General features: G+C 37.3%; 1 protein-coding gene across 12 annotated transcripts in view; it reads left to right on the top strand.

The window, feature by feature from the left end:
- atp2b2 (ATPase plasma membrane Ca2+ transporting 2) overlaps nt 1-17,244 on the top strand; it is a 90,407-nt gene that overhangs the window by 42,262 nt on the left and 30,901 nt on the right. For 8 of the 12 annotated variants that reach the window (XM_034868900.1, XM_034868909.1, XM_034868897.1 and 5 more), the window contains 9 exons: nt 2,303-2,560; nt 3,982-4,107; nt 6,045-6,170; nt 6,640-6,672; nt 8,604-8,693; nt 11,111-11,152; nt 13,844-14,011; nt 14,867-15,081; nt 15,498-15,740. In XM_034868900.1, coding sequence (XP_034724791.1) covers nt 2,303-2,560; nt 3,982-4,107; nt 6,045-6,170; nt 6,640-6,672; nt 8,604-8,693; nt 11,111-11,152; nt 13,844-14,011; nt 14,867-15,081; nt 15,498-15,740 — 1,301 coding nt within the window. The remainder of the gene's footprint in view (nt 1-2,302; nt 2,561-3,981; nt 4,108-6,044; nt 6,171-6,639; nt 6,673-8,603; nt 8,694-11,110; nt 11,153-13,843; nt 14,012-14,866; nt 15,082-15,497; nt 15,741-17,244) is intronic. The other 4 variants (XM_034868905.1, XM_034868908.1, XM_034868901.1 and 1 more) reach the window with 3 other exon arrangements.

The following is a 17,244-nucleotide window of genomic DNA, read 5'->3' as shown; positions in this document are numbered from 1 at the left end:
ATCTCCAGATGCATAATCAAGCTTCTTTTTACTGTAACTTGAGGCAAAATTGAGGCATTTGCCAATATGCCATTTTCTTATCATATTTGAATTATATTAATATATACTGTATATATGAATCTAAATGTGCACATTAACTCCTGTCGATATGAATAGATTTGGTTATAGGAGAGTGATTGAGAAAGATATAAATACATGTCACTTTAAATCACCTTATTCAGGAAAAAAAAGAATGGACGTGTGTGTGTGTGTGTGTGTGTGTTTGTGTGTGTGTGTGTGTGTGTGTGTGTGTGTGTGTGTGCATGTGTTACAGAGACGAGACAGACATAAATAAGGCCATAGAGATGTGAGGATGTTTTAAGAGCAAAACCAACTTGTTTTTCACACAAATATTTAATATCATAAATCAAACATTTTTGCTAATTTCTTCCCAATTTGGCTATGAAAGAGTTGTGACATAGATGGAAAGTACGTTATTTCTATGCTGACTTTACTGTCAAAATAAAGATAATGGCCATACATATATACCAACAATCGTACACCAAAAATATTTAAACTTTATGTCAAATAAAAATAAATGAAAATTAGAGACCATCAAATAATTGGCTTACTACTCAAATGTCTATACTGAAATGTGAAAAGCAAATTTCACACATCCATGTATACGCAAGCACACATCACACTGCTGGTTTACTGTTGTTGTTTATTAATAGGTCTAAAAAAACGAAGAAAAAAAACAATGTTCCAGAAATAGAAGGTGGTGGGATGACTTAATTCTCATTTACATATGAAACAGCCTGGCTGCAGTTGAATGAGGAGGCTCTTAACTGCGTCTGTATCAAACACACAACATGCAACAAAACAAAGCCCTGGAAAAATTATGTAGAAAATACTGTAAGGGGGCATAGAAATCAGCATGGTTTGGGAAAGTGCCTTTGAAGCTTATATGCATTCATTATTCATTTATATCTCACCCAGTCATAAAGTTTTCTCAATCAGCTTAATTTTGTGCTTTGGGTGGCTTGAGTGTTGCAAAATTTTGGCACTTCAGCACCATGGACAGCTAAAAATATACTGCATAACTTTAGTGTGTCTTTCTTTGAGACAGGCAGGTACACAGTTTGTGCACACATACCAAAACTAAGAGCTGTACAATCAGAACCATGGACAGCTACTCCACTCACTGCATGTCTGTCAATGTGCTGCAGCGACCAAACGTGCCAGGCTAAACCATCACATCCAATTAAATTGTTTTAAAAAATATATGTATGTACTGCACTAATTTGCCAGTATCTGTTCTTTCAGTGAATTAATTAATGGTAACGAGTTGTTCTACATGACATATTTACTCCTTAGTAAGAGGCTTATCACACCCATGCCAGTCTGAATATAATGTTTTTATTATCTTTAGGAGATGGGTTAGTCCATGAAAGCCATTAATACTGAGGTGTTACTTTTCAAAATCCGACAACAAATAATAATTACATACATAGGAACAATATTTCATACATTAAAATGTCCTAAGTATGTATCTCTTTGTGCAAAACCTACATGAATACATGATAATATATGTGTGTATTGGTACTGGTAGTCTTAGTTTATGTTCTGTGAGTGTATGCAGTATATATACAGTATTACCACTAAATGAACCTTCTTTTAATCGGAACCAATCTGTAGTGCAACAGTAAGTCCAAATTGCTTCTTGGAGTTTAGTTTTTGGTTAAATCAGACCCTTTCTATGTAATGTCTATCATATGGGGTCTGCACTAGTTCCCTTGAGGCTAAGATAGCTGTGAGAAGCGCTTTATAGTCCAAAACAAATCACCCCACCAGGGGCATTTGAAGTATTTGAGTATGACATGAAGCAACACAAAGAGGACTAGGAATAGGCTTTGTTTTATTCCCAAATATACCCCGGTCTGTCAGTGCACAGCCAGTAGACTGCAGGGCATTAATTTGAAGTGGAGCAAATAAATGAAGAGGCGAGGAGAAGTGAATTCTTTGAAGGTCATTTCATCCAGATTTCATTTTATTTTGTTGTTAGAGCTGTCTTTTCTGTTGCTTACATTGTCTGTAAGCAGAGCAATTGCACAGTTTTGATTACTTCCCTTTGTGTGTCTTTTATTTTTATTCTTTATAATACAGATATACAAGCATACATGTGTAGGAAAATGAGTTGATCAAGTGTGTAAATGTGTGTCGACTGAATACTTACAGTGTATACGAAAATAGTGTGCTTACAAATGTATGACATCTATATAACGTTCCTATTCTCCTTCTTGTCGTTGTTACCAAACTGTAGCCTGTGCCACGGGGAAAGGTGGGGTGGAGGACGAGGGCGAGGCGGATGCCGGCTGGATCGAGGGCGCAGCTATCCTGTTGTCTGTGGTGTGTGTGGTGCTGGTGACGGCCTTTAACGACTGGTCGAAGGAGAAGCAGTTCCGTGGGCTGCAGAGCCGCATCGAGCAGGAGCAGAAATTCCAGGTGGTCCGCGGTAGCCAGGTCATACAGTTGCCTGTGTCGGACATAGTGGTGGGGGATATTGCACAGATCAAATACGGTAGGTGTGAGGAGGTTGAAAAACTGTGTGCATTTTAGAGTTTACTCAGCTCATGACATGTAGTAAGTGGAGTAAACTCAAATGGGAAATGCTGCTTGGTTCAAATTAATATTTCATACAGCTTTGAAACAGAATTCATAAAAAATTTAAAATTGTGGTATATCAAAAATGAGACACAAGAGGTTTCTGTTCTCACAACCTGTGTTGTTACACATTCACATTCAATCAATGAAGGACTTGATCTTCTAGCTTAATCCAGTTAGTTTCATGACACCATCAGTTGCAACAGTGAAGCTGTTGTTGTTTGCAAACTTGTGAGTCTGTGTGTGTGTGTGTGTGTGTGTGTGTGTGTGTGTGTGTGTGTGTGTGTGTGTGTGTGTGTGTGTGTGTATGTGTGTGTGTTTGGAGAACACCTACTGTAGCGTGAACTACCACAGACGTGGATTTGAGCACCATAACAACTGATAAGTCACAATCGTATAATATGCCGTCACGCAACTTCACGACTGTGTAGTTGACATCAAACTGAAGGCATATTTCAAAAAAGGGGTGTGGTCTGAGCAAGGGTGCTGGAACCAGTGGGGTATGAAGTCAGGCTTTATTGGCTTTGCTGCTCATGTGATCCCATCTTATGAGCAGCAGGTCTCTAGTTGCTACATCTTAACAACATCTTTCTGGGAAATTAGAGGTGGAACTGACACTTGTTTTTTTGTTGACAGTACCATCTATCTTTACCTTTAAAGATTACACATGATTTTGTAGCAGCGTGCAAGGTATTCAGTCATGCACACTCTCTTTTATATCTATTCAAATTGTTGATTAATGTACTGTATGACAAATTGACATGTATTCAGTTTGCCCTTTGTTACTACTACAGAACTTTTGCATCCACTATTTTTTTGTTCCAAACATGGCTTTAATTAAAACAATGAAAAGTTACACTAAAATTGGCCAAACCTTTCAGAACAATTTGATAACTTTGATTAACTTTGTTCTGTGTGAAGTAATTTTCATGGTTCAGTGGCTGAAATTAGGCTTTCAACTCATTTCCAGAGGGGGATTAAAGTTATGAAGTCCACTTTAAGCAATTAAATATATTTAAGCAACAGTATGTTAATGTTATGAAATTAATTAGCTGCCAGATGTAGCTCCACAGTGCTGTGGAGTAAGGTCTGGCTCAAACACACACATTCCAGGATAGGAGGAAAAAAGGAGAAATTTCTTTAAACCAATCACAAAGAAGTAAGAAGAAGACAATTCTGTCATTTTACAAACTGCAGCTTTAAAACAACTCTAACTCAACTCTAATGAACCTTCAAAGTTATCTGAACTATTTTTTTGTGTACGGCTATATAAATCAATTCCAGAACATGTAAATATATCCACGGCAGATAGCAACACTGCAATTTCTATTTCTGCAGGCGATTTGCTTCCCGCTGATGGAGTGTTGATCCAGGGCAATGATCTGAAGATTGATGAGTCATCACTGACTGGAGAGTCTGACCACGTCAAAAAGTGTGCAGACATGGACCCCATGCTGTTGTCTGGTATGTTGACAGTCAATGCTCTTACTCGAGATGAATGGGTGTATACTGCATTGCATGTCATCCGCATTCAATGTGGTTTAAATGGGAAAGGGACAAAAAGAAAGGTGGGGTTTGAGGTTTTTTGATCCCCTCAACTACAAAATAATTGTGTGTATGAACTGCTCTTAAATGTAAATGTTGATTTTTTTATAAAAAAGAAAGCATTTGGAATTAATCAATCTCTTAAGCAAGCTCACAACTACCTATTACGCCATAATGTTCAAACCTTTTATTTCCATCCTTTGCCTACAAATAAATGACATAAGTAGAAATACTAAATGTTTATGTAATAACTGTGAATGTTTAAAATTACTTGAGAGGAAACCGTGTTAATGGCCAACAAAAAACCTCAAATTTGTTGTTTATGAATTGAGGTTTGCCTGCCATTACTTATTGGGATTAGGTTTGGTCTGCCAAGCTCCTTTTGCAAAATCTATTGTGAAAACCAAATTAATTATAAGTCACAGTCATGGCATCACCTTGGACAGAAGACAAAATGTTCTTTATTATAATCTAAATATCCATGCAGAGGATACTGGTGATAGCCACAAAATTACACTTTTTCAATCTACTGTCACTCTTTATTTGACACTAGAATTTGCAAGATTTTGAAGAATATCATTGATACAGAAATGTGGGTTAATCTGATCTCACATCTTTGTTTTACCTGTGGATAATTATCTGTGTGCCTTTTGGCTACCTTCTTTAATTAGCCTCGTATTCACCCACATCGGGTCACTCCCCCAAAGGTTAATAATGTTCTGCATGTACACTGTACATATACACACATGTACAAAAGTGTAGTGTATTTGCACAGTGACACGTTTTTACTGCTTTTGGCTCTCTACTTCAGCATAATGGATTTAAAATTAAACAGTGATTGATAATAAATTGCTTACTTTTGACTTTAATGATGTTAGATATAGTGATGTAGAGCCAATATAGAACCAAAGCAGCCGTTATGTTTTGAAGCGCAAACAACCAATTGTTCTTAATTGACCACATGAATCACACAGAAAGTGTGTTGCAACACGAGAGATCTGTCACTGAAGTATACACTGTACTAGGAAATTGGAAAACACTGTAAGACAATAACTAGTTTTACACTTTCATACCATAGAAACCTTATTTAAGGGACAATTGCCCGAATTGGTACTTTAAAGGTGCCTGTGTTGTAAAAGGAATTTCCAAGTCTTTTTTTTATCATAAAGCAGGTCGTGGTGCTACATAAATAATGTAAAAGTAAAACGCTTAGTCCACTGAGAAATACACACAGCCCGTATTCATAAACAAGCTGTCAGGACTTTCTTATGGTTAAGATGTCACTACTATACTATATATACTGTAGGTAGAAAGTAACTGTTCAGTGCTGTTACAGTCATTCCTTGGCTGCACTGATGGTGCAGAGATACAGACAGCGCAGATTTGGAAGATTAAAAAACGCTGACCATTCAGAGCAGACTGGGGCTTTTTTGGTAGGGGGGCTTAAAGAGACAGGTGCGTAAATGGAACGTTTCAGACAGAGGGTGGATGTAGATATATTCAAAGAAGACAATAAGAGAACAATATTGTGTTTTTTTTTAAATTAAAGTATGTAAACAAACATAAACCCAAAATATAAAACTATGAACCTGATAACGAGCCTGATATGGGACCTTTACCATTTAGATTAGATTAGATTAGATTTAACTTTATTGTCATTACACATGTACAGGTACAATGCAACAAAATACAGTTTAGAGGGTTTGCCTCCGGGCCGCAGCTAGTGAAAGCGCCGCCAATTACCACGATCATGGCATGAACACAAGAAGATGGCAGGTTGTCGTTAAGCAAACACTGAAAATAAATCTCATCTAGCTGTAATATGTTATTATAACTCCCTGCTGCACTTTCTCTAGGCACACATGTGATGGAGGGGTCAGGGCGCATGGTGGTGACTGCTGTTGGTGTCAACTCTCAGACTGGAATCATCTTCACCCTGCTGGGGGCTGGCACAGAGGAAGAAGAGAAAATAGAAAAGAAAGGTAAGATCATTATATCATGGAATTATCTTTTTTTATATATACATGCCATCGTTTTCAGCAATTGTTTCAGGTAATTTGTTCTTTTGGTAGTGTTGCTCAGCAACATACCGTGGCAAAAACGTTTTCACATTTCATTCCCTTATGTCTTGAAGGTCAAACGGTGTGCTCTCAGTGCCTAATGTCAGTGTTTTTACCTGTCTTGTTCATCAGAAAGGTTATAAACAATACACTCACAAATGTCCACCTGTTAAACTCATATAAACAAACCTTATATACAAACTTTTTGTTGGTATACCTGGTATTCGTAGTACGTAGGACAGTACCTGACAGTAAACCTCTTTGCTTATTGTGTATAAATACTGTATGAAATAAGTATTGGTGGTACACATGTAAGCTGCGGTATCCAGGTTATGTGGCTTCAGGTGCAATATTGTCCTTACTCTCTTATCCTTCCAAATTCAATTCAAAGGAGGGGCAGTGGAAGACGGACACCAGAATGCAGGTAGAGTATCACCTTTCTCTGACCCCTGGGAGTGGTACTTGAATCCTTTTGACCTTTAGCCTTTAGTGATTCCCTGTAAACCACTGTCATTCTACATCCCTCCTCTGTAGCCGAGCACCCTTACTTACCCCAGTTTAAACTTAAAAAGAGAAGCCTCACTTTCACGCTGCATCTTTGTCAAGTGTTGACAGATGACATATTTCACAATGCATAATCCTCTCCCAATATAACAGGCACCGCACTCATCAAACTAACTAGCTAGCATTCAACATCAGTCCTGTTTCAAAGACGTATTGAATGCGAGTAGACAAAGACTGTCAGACTCATCTCATTACTGTATGACAGAACAATGACATAGGCCCTGCATGTGTATAGCACATGTACCAACAGTAGTGAAGTAGTACAGTATACGCTTTTAAAACGTGCTCTATATATTGTAACATGATGATATTTTCACATCTTACATATGTACAGCTCTAGTTTTGATGAGCATAATAAATGTGTTCTTCCTTTGACGTGTAATTGTAACAATTTATGCATTCATTTCCCAGTTGTCATTGATCAAAATCAATCAAAAAACAATCCTAGGTATGTGATCAACTAAGAACAAACTGTAAAGTGTAACGTTGATCTTACTTGATCCTTGCAGATTTTATACACATTGGTATTTTCAAAGTGTCACTGCTAGAAATGTTGATTCAAATCTTATTAGAAAAATTGTGTTGTACATCATGCAGTCAAGACTTCATGTATGGCTGGCCTAATAAGTACAACTTTAAAAACGTCATTTAAATATGTATTAAGATTACACAAATATAACTTGTTAAAGTTAGGATTGCCTTTGGCAGCTAAGCCTTTTTTAAAGGATAACCCTAGCAAACTGTAGTTTTATTCAGATGGCTTTTCTGACAAAACACTTCTCATGTTTGCATCAATAATTTGCACTGAAATCAATGGGGTGCTTTGTCATTACATAAAGCAATTGCTTTTCAATGAGATAATAAACAAAGAATTGTAATAAAATGTACAAGCTACTGTAAGTCATTGTGCTTTGTTAACAATGGACTAAGAGCCTATAATGACACAGGAAAACAATTATTGACCTTCAATTGAATTTCCTTCTACTAGTAATCATAGTTTATGTGACTGCTTTCAAAAGTCATTAGCAAATCCTTGCATGATCTATTCCAGGTTTTGAAAACCATAAGTATGACTACAGGGGGGCTAAGGCAAGAATGTGGACAACTTCTTATATTTACACTAGTACAATGTATTGGCCCCATCACCTAACAGCTTGGCACATGTGTATTTCCTTGGCTAATACGTTTGCCCTTTTAGATTTTGTTTACTTTGCAGGAGAGTTTATTTTCAGATTGGCTATGCAACACCTTTTAGCCTATTTGTTTCAGATCTCTGCTCAAATTTGATTTTGTGCTTCTTTCAGTAATTACATGAATAACATGGTTTAAAACAAATTGATAAAGACAAAAATCACAATAAATTTACATGTAATATATTTACAGTATATTTAAAAAAAATACTAGATGCGTGGCTCTGGATTCACATTTTTTTATTTTATTGTTTTCCACATATGTTTAGATTTCATTTTTCATGTCTGTCCAATTTTTCACTTGTTTGCTTCACTGGCATAACATTTACAAAAATGACATACCGTGTAATTAGATGAATTGAATGAACACATTACACATTTACAAACCACACTGATCACAACACTACACTTTAGTGTGGTTTACCTATGCTGAAACTCTTAAATGTGCTATAACCATGTTATTTCTGTTCATTGTCTTGTGTGTGGACATGCATGTGTGTGTGTGTGTGTGTGTGTGTGTGTGTGTGTGTGTGCGTGCGTGTGTGGGTTGGCGTGTGTGTGTTTTTTGTTTATTTGTGTTTGATTCATTGTTACTGGCTAGACTCCCATCCCCCTATCCACCCCATCGCAACTATAGCCACGGATGGGGCTGCAGGCTGCAATGCCCCTGGCATTGCCAGCCTTAATAATGGTAGGTTGACGAAACCTCTGATCTCTGACCTCTTTCTGTCCTTTGACTTCTTCTATCTTCTCCATTTTCCACCTGCCTCCTATCATGGATGCCCACCATCTGCCCTTCTCTACCTTTTCTTTCTGTTGTGTTGGATCTTTTGGTATCCATATCGTCAGTGCACGTCCTCTTGTAGTTGAAACAAATAGTTTTGGGTTTCTTTTTCTTGTCTTTATGCTACACTTTGTTGTAATACTTCATACTGAACATATATACTACATAGCTATCTTGGAAAAATATTTGAGGACTTTGGATTTGGTGGTTCATCTTTAAATTACAAACTAAAACAAATAAACTCATATGATCTCTGTAATTCTAAGATGTTGTGAAAACATTTTGAGCCTTTTTATATCCATTCATCAAAACTGAAGGATTTTCTGAAGGAAAAAAAAAAAGATAACTTCATTTTGTGAAGTTTTGCAATATTTAAAGCGGTGTGTCTTTAAAATCTTTTGACAAGCGTTAAATGAGAAGATTAATACCACTGCTCCTAGGAAATAAAATAGCTTGGTACATAACCCCCATAAAGTGTAATTTTTACACTTTGGTTTTTCTATCAAATTAGAACAAATGACACATACAAGTTGTAAGATTTAAAGGCGCTGGTAGGCAAATGTTGGTCCCGTTGGACAGAGCCAGTCTAGCTGTTTCCCCTTGTTTGCTGTCTTTATGCTAAGCTAACCAGCTGCTGGTGGTAGTTTCGCATTCACCTTGAAGATATTCTCATTTTCTTATTTGCCTTTCTGCAAAAAAAATAATGTTTCCCCAAAATGTAGAAATCTGTCTTTAAATGTCATTGTAAGGATATTGTGTTTTTTTGCCAGTTAGTAAATTAGTTTTTGTAATAATTCATTTTCTGAAATGGGACGAGATGCAAGCTGAAGAATGGTGCCTAAATCCTGCTGTTGGGCCACCTCGTGTAGTAGAGTGTCCTCTGAGATCACTTAGTGCAAATCCTCCATTTCTGCGTAAGCTGGTTGAGATACAAAATATAAACTTCATTCTTTGTTGCACTGGGTTCTCTCTTATCCGGGTCTCCTTGGAGAGCAACCTCAAAATGTTTGTACTCAAGGCAGGAGGGGTGCGAATTGCACTGTAATGATGACCATGTACTGTCCTTCGCTGGAACAGAGCAATTTGTTATCTTCAGCTTTATCGTGACACCAGGGAATTGGCTAATTTGGAAGTGGAGAAGGAGCCATTTATTCTCCACATACATGATTCTGGTCTTCCAGCTCTACCTGAGTAATTTCCTTTGTGACATTTGAGAACAGAAGCACTGAATGAAAGATTTTCTGCAATTTTTAGCCTCCACTGATACAAACAGTACAGATGTACAGCCTGGGTAGCTAATTGGACCAACACTGCAAAATATAATGCATGTTGTCTTAATTAGTATGTCTGATTTTGTAAACATTGCGTGAAAATGTAGTTTTACAGCACACAACGAGAAGTACTGTGTGTACTCTGAGCAGCTCTGTTAGAACAAAATTGTGTTATTGAAACGCACATTTAAATTAAGTTCACTCTAAGTTCACTACTTGTGTAAGCAGAATCCAACAGCATAATAAAACTCACTGTCCCTGAACTTAGATCTCGAGTTTCCTCCAGTTGTTCTTATGTAACTTTGCCATGTGGGAGGCTTTTCCTTCTGGCTCTCTCTTTATCTCTCTCTCTGGGTATCTCTCTTTCTCTCTCTCTATGTTCATTGTTCACATCTCCAGTCTGCTTCCCTCTAAGCGTGTGATGTTGCATGTGCGTCCTGAATTTTCCTCTTATGCATGCTGTCTCTTGTTTGCGTGTTCTGTATGTGTACAGTATATGCTGTGTGTGTGTGTGTTTGTGGTGTACTCTCCCCCACATCAAATGTTTAATGTAATGCTGTTTACCGTACAGTATGACTCCTATTGTTGATAATATGTGTGGAATTACCTGTGCCAATAGTTTGAGTATGTCATTCAGAACAATATTTGAAAACAGATAATTCAGCAGAAAGTGTGCAAAGGAAAAAGTTACACCTGATATATTTGGATGTCAAAATAAATGAATAATGCACATGAAACATTTTAATTACTTGATTATTTGCAGATGCAACAAAATAGTGTCTATTATACCCCATTCAATAAAAAAAAATCTGCACACTACAGAATTTGTCTGTAGTCCATTGCCAATAGATGTAGCTTCTAGTTACATACATCACTTACATATCACAAGCCTTTCTATGTGACTGTCACAGAGACGTTGTATTAAAAGTCATTTTCCTGTCTCCCTGTATGTGATTTTTGGTTTTCATTGTCTGTGCTGTCTCTGTGATTACCTGTTGATTTGTCTGCTTTGGTTATTTTTTGTTGGTATTGTCTTGTATGTCTCCATCATAGGTAAAATGCAAGATGGCAATATGGAGAGCAACCAGATTAAAGGTAATCAAACCATATCTTTCACTCTCTCTTCTCCTATTCCCCTTCTTCCTTCCCTCTCTTCTTCTTCTCATCGTTTCCCTTGGTCAAACACTGGGTCCTGCATTGCTTTATTTATTTCAGCCTTTATTGTAGTCTCAATCTTAATACCTACACACTTTTTCAACTTATTGTGTAGTGCTTATTTAGAATCCACCAGACTTTAACAAAGTGTCTCACTGATTTAGTAAATCCCAGAAAATGTGAGTGCTTGACCCAGGTTTTACCTGCCGTCGTATTAGGATAGAACATCCCTTCTCTTCACTCTGTCACTGATGTGTTGTCTCTGGTCTGTAGTTTTTCTGTGGTTCTTATTGTATTGTTGACTTGTCTTTTTCTCTACATGAGAACAGAAGCCTGTCCCTCAACTACTGTGATTCCCCCCTTCCGGGCTGCCCTTTCACACCAAAAACACCCAAACTGTTCTCTTAGTGCTTGTTGTATGGCCCACCACACCCTGGTTTCCCCCAGGTTTCATGAAATTTTCCCTATACTATGTGATGTAAATTCTTTTATGGTGTCCTTCAGGGATGTAACTACAGTAATGTTTATTTTTTATTATTGTTAATAAGTATATTTATTCCGTGAAAAAAACATAGATATATGCATGAAAAATGCTCATGAACGGTAAAGTGGCCTTCACATATCTTAATGTGTCTAACAGACAAAGGCCCAAAAATTAAATTTGCAATAATAAAAAACAGAAAAAGAATGGACATTTTTACGTTCCAGAAGCTGCAACAAATTTATTACATAATAAATGGTATTGTTTTTTCTTGTTAAATACATATTTAATTAATAAAGATACATTTTCTTTCTATCAACTTATTAATCAATTGACTACTGCTTTACTACCAGGCAATTGTCAAGTACAAGTTAAAGTGTTCCCAAAGCAAAGTGGCAAATGAAGACTCTTTACATGTTGGTATGATGATTACAGTCTACATCAGCATTGCTCAAATATACAGTAGCATAAAATGCAACTTTCAGAAGATGAACCTTTGTCTTACCTTATATAAACATCAATTGTTAAATCTTGCTCTTTTGCCGCGTACAGTTGGATTCAGACAATTTTTGTCTTGTGTCATTGCAATAGAAAACAAAATGCACGTTCAGAGGGACATACTGTATGCCAAATGTAGAATTAAAGCGTTTTTTTGTGAGCATCAAACACATGACTCATTATGATTGAAAAACTGGGAGGAAATGATCCTTGTTAAGGGACTACATTAATAGAGAAGCAATGTACTGTATGTGAGTGTGAGGGGGATATAGATGGAGACAGAGTGAGGTATTTGAAGATTGGTTTTTTAGACTGAACATAATTATTTATTTATTTTACACAGAAAACAGGAAATCTTGTTTTTTGCCACACTATAAAACAGTTCATACAGTATAAAGTAGATTGAATAGCAAGTAATCTCAACGTAGATTACGTATAGGTTAAATATATAGATCACTGTATTTTAGCAAATGATAAGTAAGAAACGTTATGATTTGGACGTTTGATCAGCGGAAGCAGTTTTACTCTTTGTGCAAGACAAGGACAGTCCTTTCAAATACATGTTACAGTCTGCAGCATACAGTAGGTGTGTTTTGCATGTTCCACCCTCTTCCCTGCTATTTATTTTTTAGTAAAATGGACAATCACATTCATATACAAGGTTCTACTATTTGGGTATTTCCAATTATTACTGTAGTTTCTTGTCTCCATAGTAATAAGAGAAGAGCTTTGTAGAGTTCTGTTCAACAAGTTCTGTTCTCATGTTATCACCAGAATAGAAGCTTTCGTCACCATAGTTACCTTTAAAGCATTGTTGCTATTTATATATCATGATCGATCGATACTGTACATCACTCAGTGGGTTAAGCCTTATATATATTTTTGGCTTGCTTTTAGGATTTTAATCCTCTACACCTCCATGATTCTTTAAAAGTGGTCTGCAAAGTGTTTCCAGAGTAAAATCAAAATGCTAAAAAGTAATTTTTTGTTATTACAGTACATGGGAACATACCTCCAGAAAGCTTGAGACTCTGTTTCAGACGGAACACGATATATAGCCTCCACTTCAATTTATTTAAATTTGGATCTTTATTGTATTGAATTATGTTTTTTATACCTTTTATGACTTTTTAATCTTTCTGTTTCTTCTCTGGTTCTTCGTATTTTTTATCTTTAAATTTTTACCAGTGTGAGAAATGTTCTATACTGTGTATGAGGTTTCCTTATAAAGGCATCTAAATAATCTGTGAACATGGACCTTAGATTTAGAACCACCGAATTACTCATGATTTACTGTAAATGTGCTTGTGATAAAAAAAATGCTTGAGGAGGAGCAGTGTTTTCCTTTCTACAGCAAAACAACACCTACATTATCATGTATTTTTTAATTTGTATATTCTATACAGAAACAAGGTTCACAGTCTGTTTGATTTTACCATGAAGACAATGCAGGGACAAACAAAATCAATCCTCATTATGGTATTTAAAGCATAAATACCATCTAGTTCCCTTCTTGTTATGGGACTTCATATGATCTTGTCTGAGTTGGAAATCTTAACAGCATTGAAGCCTGGCTTCCTGTTTCTCTTCACTCCCTTGGTCTAATTTACCTTTCTAACTCTGTTGCTGTCTGTTTTTTGTGGTGTTCACAGTAAAGAAGCAGGATGGAGCAGCTGCCATGGAGATGCAGCCTTTAAAGAGTGCTGAAGGTGGAGAGTCTGATGAGAAAGAGAAGAAGAAAAGGGTGCACGGTTCTAAGAAAGAGAAATCTGTGCTCCAAGGGAAGCTGACCAAGCTTGCTGTCCAGATTGGCAAAGCAGGTACAGCAAATTGCACACGGACAAGTCCATTACTCAGTCACGCAGTTAAATCAAGGTCCAACAGGGACACTGAGCCATCATCCTGTCTATCAAAGCAAGATGTTGCACTGATCAGACTCACTTCTTGGGCACTTATAGCATTCAAAGTACTTGTAGTTGAAGAATGCTGTGTCTGATTTATGACACAGAAGAATAGCCACTTTAGTTTCCGTCAATTTATTTTTTAATCTGGCTTTTTCACAATTTTACAATCCATACCATAATTAATTGTTTGTAAAGCAATTTAAGACAATGTATGACACCAATGATGTCTAAAACAATTGCAGTGGGTCAGTACATTACAAGCACTTTTAGTAAGACATGCCCACATGCCATTTATGCCCACACAGTGAGTGTCCTGGGAGCAGCAACATTGTAGTTTTACCAATGAGCAAATGATAGCCATACATAATACATACCTTAAAAAACTCTGGAGGAATTGGAATTCCTCAAAATATTCCTTAAATAACATCAAATAAAAACCTGACTGCCAAGGCTTTCTTTTAAGGGGGCTGTCTTTTTTATCCAAGTAAAAAAGTTAAGGGTTTCTAATTTTCTAAATGCCTTAAAGAAGTCCTGGTCTGTATCTACCTGACACTGGGTGTGCCTCTCAGCTTTCAGAAATCTACCTGCCATCTTTGATAACCGCAACTGTCTGTCTGGACTCTGTAGTAATTATCTTATCTTTATCCGTAACAAATTAAAATTCATCCCTAGCACGTAATTATTTTTCCAGCCCAGGCTGTAAGTCACACTCAGACACTCATCTTTTGACATTGCGTTGCTCGGCTGACAACCTTTTGTATCTTTTTTCAGGTTTGCTCATGTCAGCCATCACAGTCATCATCCTGGTCCTGTACTTTGCAATTGACAACTTTGTGTTGCAAAAGCAGCCTTGGATGCCAGAGTGCACTCCCATCTACGTCCAGTACTTTGTCAAGTTCTTCATCATCGGTGTGACTGTGTTGGTGGTGGCCGTGCCGGAGGGGCTGCCGCTGGCTGTCACCATCTCCTTGGCCTATTCTGTTAAGGTGACGAAGAACAATGAAAAACATACTGCGCATACATTTAGGCAATGCTATAGTTCTGCTCTTAGGGCTGTCAAACTGCCCATTATAGACATTAAGTGGGGTGTTCATCATTGCATTGTAAGTTAATTTTCTAACTTACTGTGCAGTGTACCATAAAATATGCCAAGGAGAAAACCTTTATTTTTGTTTGCAGTTTTTTGCACAAAACAATCTTTCAAATTCTTTCTGTGAATACAATAAGGATTTTAACATACATTGTGAGTATAATAAAGTATATTCAGTATACAATATATAGCTAATTCAGTCATCCATCTACTGTAATAGTTCAGATATTTAAAAACATTTTCAAATATTATATATAATAATATTCATATATTGCAACACATCACAATCATTGTGGCATTTCCTACCAACAGAAAATGATGAAAGACAACAACCTGGTGCGCCACCTGGATGCATGTGAAACGATGGGAAATGCTACAGCCATCTGCTCTGACAAGACAGGCACGCTAACCACTAACCGCATGACGGCTGTGCAGTGTTACATGGGAGATGTGCACTACAGAGAAATCCCAGATCCTGGAGCTCTGTCACCCAAATTACTGGACTTATTGGTCAATTCCATCTCCTTAAACAGCGCGTATACCACCAAGATTCTGGTAAGCCAACTATAGTAACTTTAGAGGCCTTTCCTCTGTAATTATAATGTATACTGTTAATGGATCCCCAGTGGGGAAATTACAATTTACACTCTGTTTTGTTTGACCTGAAATACACACACATGCTCAGGATCATTCACAAATCGAGAGATGTCAGAATGAGTGGGCTGCTGAACCAGCACCCTGAGCGGTTGAGGGGGGTACAGTGCTCTGGTCAAGAGCACCTGGCAGCACCCAGGAGGTGAACTGGCATCTCTCCAGCTACCAATCCCCACTCTGTACTTTGGGCCGTACTGGGACTTTAACTAGCAACCCTCCGGTTCCCAACTCAACTCCCTACGTTGTGAGCTACTGCCACCCCATTGGACAGTGAACATGAATATACAGTATAAATATAAAAATAATAATATTGATTTATTTGTCTCTTACAAAATGGTAACTACAGTTAGTCTTTCATTTGGAATTTGAAACGCCATACCCCTTCTGTTTTTATACTGCACAATATATATGGCACTCTCTATGATCTTTTATTACAGTATTTAAGATATTTTGTATTACTAAAGCCTATTTAGTTAAGACTTGAATTTCTTGGGTCAGCTGCATAGATATCTACTCCTTCTGTGTGGTGAAACCATATGATGAGAGCAGCCCTGAAACAGTGAGACAGCTCTGCAGTGCTTTTTTCCTTGGTGAAGCAGGAAGTCTGTGTCCTTGGCGGCTGCTTTAGATTCAACAGGCATTCACTCAACTTGTCACCTTGAGAACGGTTGTGAAATTTTGTACTATCTGATATTCAGAGCATAGCAGACGGTAATTGAATCCAATCTGTCTAAGTGATGGAGATTGTCTCTTGTTTACAGTGAATGCAGCAAAGATACATTTTCTCTAAGCCAATTAGACCTGAATGCAATAAGGTATAAAAATAAAGACTAATAGGTAGATAACTAAATATGTAGACAGAGAGACTCACACACAGACATGTTACATGTTCTAATCACAGAATCTATAACCTGTTTGCATAGATATTCGTCCAGGCCACAGGCTTGCCAAATTATTTCCAGAATGACACATTTGGCCGAAATACTCTAAAAACAAAGATTGTCAAGATCAGGACGTCTTCAGACTGTTAGAGCTATATATGCATCACTAATAATTTTCCTTTGTGTAGCATGTGTATACTCACCAGCGCACTCACACACACACACACACACACACACACACACACACACAATCACACACACACATTCCATTTTTGCCTGTCTGTGTGTTGCTAGCCTTGTAAACCCCTTTAGAGTCTATTCATTGATGGTTGACCAACTGATAAATAGCCTAATGGAACTTGCATGGGGAATGAGCTGAGCAGGCAGGACATCTGCGATAAAGGGATCGCACAGATTTCCTATCCTACCCTCAAGTCACGATCACAGTCTTAGTGAAAATAGTATTGATCACTGGGTTTCTAAAATGGAGCGAGACATACTTGTGTCTACTCTAGTTTTAATGC

This window comes from Etheostoma cragini, chromosome 4, assembly GCF_013103735.1.
Source record: "Etheostoma cragini isolate CJK2018 chromosome 4, CSU_Ecrag_1.0, whole genome shotgun sequence".
Lineage (NCBI taxonomy): Eukaryota > Metazoa > Chordata > Actinopteri > Perciformes > Percidae > Etheostoma > Etheostoma cragini.
The sequence above is the reverse complement of the archived record's forward strand: the minus strand, read 5'-3'. Positions and strand labels throughout refer to the sequence as shown.